Source organism: Bombus pascuorum, chromosome 16 (genome assembly GCF_905332965.1).
Source record: "Bombus pascuorum chromosome 16, iyBomPasc1.1, whole genome shotgun sequence".
NCBI lineage: Eukaryota > Metazoa > Arthropoda > Insecta > Hymenoptera > Apidae > Bombus > Bombus pascuorum.
Genome location: NC_083503.1, coordinates 309,626 through 320,109, shown reverse-complemented (window position 1 = coordinate 320,109; position 10,484 = coordinate 309,626). Strand labels below are relative to the sequence as shown.

The 10,484-nt window shown below is 25.8% G+C and overlaps 2 protein-coding genes across 5 annotated transcripts; one reads left to right on the top strand and one right to left on the bottom strand.

Annotated features, from left to right (window-relative positions):
* Window positions 1-16: 16 nt before the first annotated feature.
* On the bottom strand, window positions 17-4,797 carry LOC132915082 (uncharacterized). 2 transcript variants are annotated; one of them, XM_060974727.1, is made up of 8 exons: window positions 4,708-4,797; window positions 4,123-4,254; window positions 3,782-3,943; window positions 3,410-3,639; window positions 2,138-3,326; window positions 1,297-1,401; window positions 1,196-1,230; window positions 17-1,118 (listed from the first exon to the last, which is right to left on the bottom strand). In XM_060974727.1, exons 2-8 carry the CDS (start codon window positions 4,197-4,199, stop codon window positions 193-195), a joined length of 2,724 nt encoding a protein of 907 aa, XP_060830710.1. In that variant the 5' UTR covers window positions 4,200-4,254; window positions 4,708-4,797; the 3' UTR covers window positions 17-192. The 2 variants fall into 2 exon arrangements, with proteins under 2 accessions (XP_060830710.1, XP_060830711.1); XM_060974728.1 differs by lacking the exon at window positions 4,708-4,797 and having other exon boundaries at window positions 3,782-3,968; window positions 4,123-4,205.
* On the top strand, window positions 1,814-10,403 carry LOC132915081 (putative ATP-dependent RNA helicase TDRD12). Of its 3 annotated transcripts, none has more exons than XM_060974726.1 (18): window positions 1,814-2,149; window positions 5,088-5,269; window positions 5,410-5,678; window positions 5,772-5,971; window positions 6,066-6,201; window positions 6,280-6,427; window positions 6,503-6,667; window positions 6,956-7,108; window positions 7,205-7,357; window positions 7,427-7,661; window positions 7,729-7,872; window positions 7,973-8,154; window positions 8,225-8,350; window positions 8,452-8,600; window positions 8,660-8,830; window positions 9,037-9,205; window positions 9,298-9,477; window positions 10,103-10,403. In XM_060974726.1, the coding sequence occupies exons 2-18, from the start codon at window positions 5,093-5,095 to the stop codon at window positions 10,313-10,315; spliced, it is 2,970 nt and encodes a 989-aa protein (XP_060830709.1). In that variant the 5' UTR covers window positions 1,814-2,149; window positions 5,088-5,092; the 3' UTR covers window positions 10,316-10,403. The 3 variants fall into 3 exon arrangements, 2 of the variants coding, with proteins under 2 accessions (XP_060830709.1, XP_060830707.1); XR_009659777.1 differs by lacking the exon at window positions 1,814-2,149 and adding an exon at window positions 4,793-4,967 and having other exon boundaries at window positions 9,298-9,841; window positions 9,874-10,321; XM_060974724.1 differs by lacking the exon at window positions 1,814-2,149 and adding an exon at window positions 4,793-4,967.
* The last annotated feature ends 81 nt before the right edge of the window (window positions 10,404-10,484 follow it).

Sequence of the window (10,484 nt, the reverse complement as noted above, 5' to 3'; positions counted from 1 at the left end):
GTACTATTTTCGTAGGTTATTTTATGTTTATATTTATTTTCATTTTATTGCACTTATTTCGATGTGAATAACATTCCTAAACTTTAATATATATATATATATATATATATATATATATATATATATATATATATATTAGTCATTCTGATATATTATAATATTTGGTCCCTCAGAAGAAACAAAATTTACATTTTACAAATTTTGAGGTAGTATTTGCCTTTCTCCTTCACACAGCAAGATATGCATTGCTTGATATAACAAATATCTTCCAAAGCTACTTTTTTGTTCTGTATTCCATGTTGCTGCTATTCCATAATAATCTCCACTTTTACAATTTTTTAATTCTTGTATTCCTAAAGCATCAATCATAGCAGCTTCACGTGTGAAAGCTTCTACTGGAATACTGTTTTGGAAAATGTGAAGACACACAACTCCATATCCAGCGTTCCAAATATCTAAAATATGCTGGATTTTTTCATTCTCAGGTTTTTTCTTTGAAACCCATGTAGCAAAAGCATCCTTAAGGTGGGAGTATGGCCTATTGCGTGTACCTTTACCCACATAAAATATAGCAGAAAGAAATGTAGTCCAGATCATGGACTCTGTCAAATGTCTCTTACGAAAAGCTAAGTCTTTAGTTATACGTGGATCTAAGAGTAAATAATTAAAACAAGTTTTATTCATTCCATCTCTCCATTTCCTAGAAGGACTTGCTAAGGAAAAGTCTTTAAACGCATTTCTTTCAATGATTTTATATTCTTCTATATCATTTATCCAATCTCCAAATGTTAAAAATGGTTTCATATGAAATTCACAATAATTCGACTCATGCAAAGGAAGATGATTAACTTCAAAAGATAATGAATTATGTGATTCACATTTTAACTTAGTGAGTTGTTTTGGATATAGTTGTCTTTTCGTATTTGTTACCGATCCAGAATTGACTTCAAAAAATGATGAATTATATGCTCCACTTTTTAACTTAGTCAGGCGTTTTAAATATAGTTGTCTTGTTGTATTAGTTATTGGTCCAGGATTGTCACCATAATGAATTAGTTCCCTTCGTAGCACATCATCTGTTGGATATGTGTCCATTGATAAATTTAACGATTTGGGCCCTAAATAAATTTATAAATTGTAATTATAAATTCATAAATTCAATATTGAAGTATAAAATAATTTTAATAAATCTTACACATTTTGTCAGGTGAAATACAATCTGCATTTTTGCTACAAATTAATAACAAATTATTACAATCACTATTAATAAAGGTATGATTATTCTTAATGTCTTACCACGGTGATAATGTGTAAATCCTACGTTCCAAGAAAGCTAAGCCTTCATCAGGATCTTCATATCTATATTCCTCTTGTACACTGATATATGACTGTGATTTGAAACTGTTGAAAGCAATTAATTTATTAGACTTAAAATACTAATACTACGTTTATCATAAAATCTAAAGAAGATAAGATATAAAAAGAAAAACGTGATAAGGTGAGAAAGGTGATAAAAATGGTTCAAAACGATTAGCATAGATAGTATCCGTCAAATTGAAGAAAAATGTTCTGATAAACATGGTTCGAAAAATTAATATCTTCAGGGTTACAAACAATGTTACGTTTTGATTAAAGCGGGTGACTTTAAATTTTTCCGTCACGTACAAATATCCTTCGCACAACACAGTACTCCTACAACACAAATTCGCTCTAGCATTGTTCGAGAATTTGGGAAATCCCTGTACGGAATGATACGTAATGGTATATCATTCGATATTTTTCATTTGAGCAAGCGTATATGTTGTCTCATATTTACCATTTAGTAACTAATGTTGTCACCTCTTATAAGCGGAGGTCTTATCTTATTTCTCTATCGTTTTATGTTATATTACATAATATTAATATGTACTAACTTTTATTAATTATATTATTAATTAATTATTAATTCTTCTTTTAATAACGCTATATATAACCTAGTTTTTTATATAGTTTTTATTTATAACTAGTACGTGCATGGCCTTACAATTAGTTATCAAAAAGAGATAGTGTATGTAACAAGGCATTTTTTCGGAAATTAACTACGGTGTTATTCGGATGATACCTATATATGGATAAAGATAAATATAAATAATTTTACCTTGAAAGAAAGGTACTTAAATTTTCTTTAAAAGTATTTATAGTATCGCTGATTTTTAATTCCACTTTATTTAAAAATCTTTTTTGTACTGCACATGTTTTGTCTGTTTTTACTTGTAATATATATTCTTTTAAATGTTCTTCACTTTTTTCCTTAAAATCTGATTCTTTTATGCACAAACTTCTAAAATTATGATCAAGTCCTTCTGTTAAATCCTTTTTTAATATACACTTTTCGATATTGTTCTCATTTTCATTAGAATCTATTGGTATATCATCATCATATTTATTTTCATGTAATCTTATTGCCAGATTTTTATTAAATTTGTAATTTACATTTCTTGTATAATTCTGGTTTGGTGACAAAGAATTCGTAGTATCAGGGCTTGTATTTTCTGAAGACGTAAGTTCATTATTTCTTCTACATTTTCTAAGAGATGAATATTGCCTATAAAATCGTTTCCTTCTTCTTGGTGTAGACCTTGCTACTTCTTTTCCCATATTAAACTCTTTTGATTGAAACGACTGAGTTCTCATTCTACAAGGTGTAAAAGCTTCAAATTTTATTTCTTTATTTAGTATTTTTGGAGATAAATATTTTTGTCCTTTCTCTATTGGTTTATTAATCAAAAAATTTGGCGACTTGCTTATGATGGAATCATTTGGATCATATATAGGTGTTACTGGAACTTTAATATTACTGCTTTGATTGAAAATTTGTCGCCGATATTTAGGCATAACAGATCGCTTCTTTCCTTTCATTTTTATCGGAAATTTGTCTTTGATATTATATAGAATGCTATTATCAGTACTTATTGTAGATAAGGGATTTGTATCATATAGAATGTTTTTACATTGTCGATATTTTTCATTAATCTTTTCTTCTTTGGGATTAGATTTTAAAGAATTTGAAAGCTGATTAATAATTTCGTTAATTAAATGTTTTTCTTTATCCATTTCTTCTTGAATTCGAAGTTCTGCTGCACTTGTCATTGCACTTTCAGATTGATTATCATTACTTATACTACTGTAACTAAAATTAGAGGAATTTACATGCTTCGTGTCAGCAAATCTTTCATCTTTACATCCCTTAAATATAGTTTCATTTATCATATTTTCTTTAGAAACGTTCGAAATTTGTGGAACGATATATTCTGCCATTACATCTTCGTTATTAATCAGAAGTTTATCTACAAAAAATAATTTACTTCTTATTTATTTATTATTTAAATATGTAATAATATATCAAAGTTAATTTATTCTTTTTACATACCAAAAGTCATTTTATATCTCGTTGTTCTTTCTTCTTTTATAGAATTATCACAATATTTTCCAAGTATCGCAATTGCTTTATAATATTTTCCATCAAATGCATAATGAAATGGGCTACGGCCTTCATCATCCAAACAAAGTGGATCTCCACCATTTGCTAAAAGTAATTCAAGTACTGTAACTCTACCCCATGCTGCTGCCACATGAACTGGAGTTAATCCATCTACTGACCTACAAAATTAATTGGAATTACCATATGCCAATTTCATGCGCCATATAAAAAATATATTATTGTAAAATTTTACATTATTTTTCAAAACATAAAATCAATTGTATCTTAATCGATTACTTCGATTTTATTTTAATTAATTACCTGACATTTGGATTACCTCCATGACGCAGAAATAATTTAGAGACTTCTTCAGCAAAAGCTTCAGAATCGTTACCTATTACTAAATGAAATGGAGTTACTCCATGCGTAGGAAGCAGTGTATTAGGATTTGCTTCCTTATTTAAAAGTAATGTAGTTACTTGCCTATCAAAACACATTAGTAACAATTCTAAATTTAAAAAAATGTTTATGTGCTAATAATTGAATATTTAAAATATTATTAGATATCTAACATACAAACATAGTAATAGATATTTAAAATAATTAAAAATAATATTAGTAGTAAAGAAATATAATAACATTCAATTATAGGAAGTTCTTACTTTATATTGTTATCTTCTAGGCCATCACAAAGGGAAGAAGCCAAAAAAAGACAACCTTTTGCCTTTAAAGTCGACATTATATTCCAATTAAAATTGGCTTATATTAGCACTATATTTTAAGTATTTTTAAATCTATTATGAAAGAAAATAACACATTTATACATCTTATAAATTGAAATGGTCAATATATCACTTATTGATATTATAAATGAAATCTAAAAATGTATGTACGATTAAAAGAAATATTTCATAATAAATACTCAGACTTAGTTTTAAAACACAGAATGAATGTACTTAATGATATACTCTATGTAAATATAAAACGATATTTTGAAAATACAAATATAAGATAAATATCTTTATCGCTACAATAACAAACCCATCATTTAATAACTGTAACCAGTAAAAATAACTATTTTAACAGAATTCTTGCTAGTATATTATGTAAATTAATTATAAAATAATATATGATTAGTTATTTTATTGAGAAATTATATTTCTTGTATTAATTCTTATCATAAAATATTTTTATATTACATATTTATTACGAGAATATGAGATCAAAAATATTCAAACACTGTTTACCTTTCTTGTTTTCTCTGAAGTTGTATGTATTTCTATTGACTGTTTAAATTCGTTCAAATTTGTTGTTCTTTCTTTGTCACTCTGTAAGCGTATGCAATGAAACAATCTTAATATCCTTCGAAAAATATTGTAATACCTAAATAAAGTAATATTTTTTAGTTTTTTGTTGTGACGATCTGTGATATAGATCTTTTTGCAATATTATATGTATAAGCGCGACTGAGGAACAAAAATGAGCAATCAGAATTATTGTGATACAGGTTAAGTCTATATTTTAACATAAAATTTGTATTTCTGTACACTTTATAGCATTAGAAAGTAATTATTCACAATTCTTTCATCATATGTAGATACCTTATTAAATTAATATTTAATTGCAGATGCTATGTTACCATCTACTGCAACAGTAATTAAAATTACAAATATTTTAACTCCATATATTGTAAGAATTTATGAAGTGAAGGACTATAATGAAAAGTTAAATTCTATCAATAAGAAATTGTTAAAAGATGAGAAAATGTTTCACAGTGTTGAAAAAGATATAGAACCAAAAATAGGAGATGTAAGACCAATGCGTAATATATATATAAATTTTATAATGCCAATATTAGTAATAATCAATTTAATTCTATATAAAATTAACTATATCATTTTACTTATAATTATTATAAAAGAATATGTTTTAAATTCGTATTCTTTTAGACAGTTATAGTATATAATAGATTAGATATTACAACTGATTGTCCTGGATGGTTATGCAGAGGATATATTAGTAGTATTGAAAATCTGAAAGATACATATAATATCTTTTTACCTGATTATGGAATTTCTATTGAATCACAAAGAGAGGATTTCATTATATGTTCAACTGGTGCAATTTTGGAAGAATATTTAACCTTCACAGTTGGTTTATATAATATTTTACCTGCGGATGTAAAACATAACTTATCTGTACAGAATGAAACTCTAATGTATGGTTACATTAAAACAATTACATGATTAATATATTTCAGTAATTTATATATTACAAAATTAAATATAGCTTTTCTTATATCTGTATAAAGAATTTTAGAGGAATGGAGCACATCTGCAATCGAATACACAAAGGAATTAATAAGTGCATCTGATATAGTCTATTTTGATCATATAGTATCTGATCAGTATGGAAAATATTATGGTGAATTTTATCTCAATATAAAAAACAAAATAATATGTTTAAGTGAAGCTTTAGTTCTACACCAATATGCTATTTATTTAAATAAAAGTAATTCAATAAATTTTTGTATTATATTATTAATATTTAATTTTATCGAAAGTTGTTGTATGTATATAATGCTTTTTGTTTGACTTTTATATAGAATTGTTGCAGTTTATAGAAAGTTCAATGAATAGTGAAAAATTAAATAAAGAAATAATCAATGATGAAACTGTATTTTATTTAAATGTTTCACAAGTGTTGGATAGAACTAGTGAAAGAAAAAAGCAAAAGGAAAGGTTTGATAAAAAAAATATGATTAATTAATTAATCAATCCTGTCTTTTTTACATTTTTATTAAATTTACTTTCTAATAGTTTCCTAAAAAGAGCGAAATTTAAAAAAGGCAATTATTTACACCATGAACTTCAAAGAGATGAAGAAAAAGTATTAATTTATGGAATGGATAAATATGAATGGTTAAGTTCTACATTAGATGCAAAATTCCCTGCAGAAATACACAAGGTATAATTGTATAAAAATTCTGTCTACTAAAAATGAAGACTAACAAAAATTTATTTGTATGTTATTAATTTTCAGGCTTGGAAATCATTGATACAGTCATGTAAACCAAGGAAAATACAGTCATATATATGGCCTGCTATAAAAAAAGGTTTAGACACGGTAGCAATTGGAACAGCAAAATGTGGTAAAACTATTGGATATATATTTGCTATTTGTGGACTTTTGGCTACAAATTCCAATGTAATATTTTCTCTAAAATAAGTGTTTGTTTACATTAACATTAAAATTAATATAGAATATATGCATTATCTTCCTTTCAAATACATAAAAGATTGTATAGTAATATAATCTATGATAATAATTAATTTCTATTGGATTATGAATAGAGAAGATAATAGTTTTTTCTTAAAAATTAACGGAATAGATAGTAATTTTAGAATTCACATATTATTTATTTATTATACATTAACTAGAAAAAAAAAGAAATATATATATATAACATTTTAAAGAATATAAATTTTGAAACAGCTTCCTCGAGGAGTAAATCCATCTGCATTGATACTATGTTCTTCCTCATCTGAGGTACTAGAAGTTCATTTTTTATGCACAAAATTCCTACAAGACTATAAAACGATAAAATCTGTTGCTGCAATTAATGGTAAATCAGAAAGAACATTAGTGGTAAGTAAATTTCTTAAAATAAATTTAGGTAACACTAAAAGTAAATACAGTAGTAAATATTTCAATCAGATATAAAATAATTTATTAAATCTTTAGGCTGAAATGTTTAATGGATGTCAGATACTAATCTCTACACCAAGATTTTTAATACGCTTCATGAATAAAAACAAAAAATTAGTGAATTTTAAAAATCTTCGATATTTAATTTTGGATGATGGTGATATTATCTTGGATAAATATTTTGATTCTGTAAGTTTATTTTATCTATGATAATTTTTCGCCTTCATATTCATATAAATGTAAAAGAAATTTTTTTAGATAAGTCAATTATTTAGACGACACAATATTATTTGTAACAGAGAATTAAAAAGTAAGACGTTTCAAATTATAATAACTGCGACATACTGGACACTGCATTTAAAAAAAATTGCCTCTATTCTAATGGAAAATCCATGCATATATATAGCATCTTTTATGGAAGCCGCAATTTTTAAATCTATGCGTTTAAATTTTTATATAATAAATTCAAAGGAAAAACATGAAAGACTTTTAGGTAAAATTTAGTTATTTAAAAAAATAATTGTAGTAAAATTAAATAATTCAAGATCATTTTATAACAGATTCATTAGGTAATGAGTATTCCACCTCACGAACTATAGTAATTTGTGCAAATAATAACGAAGCTAAAGAGTTAAATAACTTCTTAGAAAAACATAAAGAGACTCTTTTAGCTCATGGAAATATGAACTATGTTCACTTACAACGTAAGATTATTTATAGATAAGATATTTAAAGATATAAATAATTTTGATTCGTGATGATATTGTCAACAAATTGTATCTAACAATTTTTGTTTGATTATAGGTATTAAGCAATATTGGAATGTTTGTATAAGTGGTTCTTATCCAATTTTAATATGTACAGATGATATATTACCAGATATAGATATTACAAATGTAACTTGGTTGATACATTATTCAATTCCTTTGCATTCAAAGACACAATTTAATTTTCGGTTCTCTACACTTCTAGAAAATTTACAAATGGTATGTAATTTTATTACAAAAATGTTTGTATGATTCAATAAATAATATTCATTTAATCAAATTGTTTTAGGAAAATAGCACTGGAAAAGTAACTATAATAATGGATGAAAATAATGACAGACAGTTTTTACATATAATAAAAATAATGCAACGTACGAATTATGTCATTCCTGAAAAGATATTAGAAAATGTTAAGGTATGTATCAAAATATTCATATAAAAAGTAACATGTACAAGCCGTATTTTATATACAAACTAACTTATGTTATAAAAAATCTACTTTAAAAATTTATTAAGTTTATAACAGCTACTTTAGAACAGAAAAAGGAAAATTATCCTATTTGTGACAGTATAAAGTCTTGGGGATTTTGTAACAAACAAATTTCTTGTGCATTGAGACATAAAATAATTTCAAAAGTTGATGCCCCAATTACGGACATTCAAATGTAAGTAAAAATTTACGAATTAATCAAAAAAATTTGGTTAATTTTGGATATTATTTTAGAAACGACAAGGTAAAGTTCAGAGTAGTGAGCATACATGATGCTACACATGTTTCTGCAAGGATTATATCATATATCAAATTTAATACATTAAAAGAAGTAGAATTTTCTACTACTGAATATCTGCGAATTAACACAAGAATCCAAGAGTACTATTCTTGTGTGGAAAACAGGTTAATATAGCAATAAAGATTCTTTTATATATAGAACGATATTTATAAATTTGTGAAATTAATGTAAAATTTAATCGTTTATAATATGAAAATTGATGACTATAATCACATCCTATAAATATTGTTTACTTCTTTTTTAATACTTTGTATAAAAAGATAATATTTTATATATATTATTTAACGTGTTTATTGGTATCGTGTTGTAGAAAGAAATGTGAGACCCTCGATGTGGGATGTATATGTGGCTTGGAAGAACCAGTAGATACTTTTAAGAGGATACAAATTTTACATATTGAAAGAGAAAATAAAACAGAAATTCCAAAGTATGTAAATGTAAGATGTATTGACAATGGGGTAATTTTGAAGAAAGTAGATGTATGTATTTAAGTAATATAATAGTACAAAATAATATATTATATAATTAAATAAAAAAATATAATCTTATATTAACGTAATTTTTATATTAGGTATATAGATTGTTACATATGCCAGAAGAACTTATAGAATATTCTATGCAAGTAGTAGAAGTATTTTTAGTTGGTATAGCTCCGCATGATGAAGAATATGTTTGGAATAATTGTGCAATTGATGCTGTGTACCAGTGGTTTAAAGAAAATGTTGATGATAGGTCCTATGTGATTGGAACGGTATATTACATTATTGGTTTTTATTTATTTTTGGATTCCTTTTTTTATATCTTTTTTATTCATTTTGCTTATGGATAAGATATATAATGTGGCAAAGAAATATGATCAAACTTTGGTACTGTTCTTAAGGATAAAAGGAGGTCTGATAAATATAGGTTGGAAAATTTTACTTACATCGAAAATTCTTTGGAATAGTCGTCGGACGTACAATTTCAAGTATTGTCATCATTTCTTTTGCTAGAAGTAAATAATGTGATAGAGAAAATTATGATATTGAAGGCAATATGTTTCATAATAAATCAGTATGTATCTGAACGTTTCATAGTGAAAACAGTGCTATAGGACTGATTTATTCTAATATCAAGTGAGCAGATATTCACTTTACGTATGAACGAGCTAATGGAAACGCTACAGAAGTTCAATATCTCTTATCAACAGACGATGTTCTGTTAAAAGTATTTTTGCTTCGACACATCGTAGATCGTAGACTATATTTATATCTCGGAAAGAGCTTTTGGATCTATGGTTGTATGACCTTTTTTTATTTTTAGAAACAGTAGAATATGATACCAAAGTTTGATCACCTATTTGCTTGTCACCCTGTAATATAGATTTAAATAAACAGGTAAATTTACATCTGGGAAATACAATATGGGTAAATACTTTGAATGTTGGAACAAAATTAATTGGATATAAAGATTTAATTGGTTCATGTTTAAGAACAGAATTATTAGAAAAAGATCACGCTGTTGAAGATGACAAACATTTAAATCGGATGTATCAACTTTGTAGGGATGCTGGGTTTTTGAACATAAATGGATATGATTTAAATCTTTAAATAAAATTTCAAAAATATCTTCAATTAATAGACCTTTCGTATCATTTCTCCTTCAATATATTAAATATCGTGATTGTAAAGGAAATAACACTTGTTTTAAATATTTATATATATATTGTACACATATAAGCGCGCGTGTGTATATTGGGTTGGCATTAGGTGGTAATGA

Coding starts and splice junctions, on each gene's coding strand:
- LOC132915082 (XM_060974727.1), bottom strand. CDS start 4,199: ATGTCGACTTTAAAGGCAAAAGGTTGTCTTTTTTTGGCTTCTTCCCTT. Junction 1,402..2,137: donor TTAAGTACCTTTCTTTCAAG/GTAAAATTATTT, acceptor TGCTTTCAACAG/TTTCAAATCACAGTCATATA. Junction 1,231..1,296: donor ATTTACACATTATCACCGTG/GTAAGACATTAA, acceptor ATTAATTTGTAG/CAAAAATGCAGATTGTATTT.
- LOC132915081 (XM_060974724.1), top strand. CDS start 4,940: ATGAGCAATCAGAATTATTGTGATACAG. Junction 5,270..5,409: donor TAGAACCAAAAATAGGAGAT/GTAAGACCAATG, acceptor GTATTCTTTTAG/ACAGTTATAGTATATAATAG. Junction 7,662..7,728: donor AAAACATGAAAGACTTTTAG/GTAAAATTTAGT, acceptor ATTTTATAACAG/ATTCATTAGGTAATGAGTAT.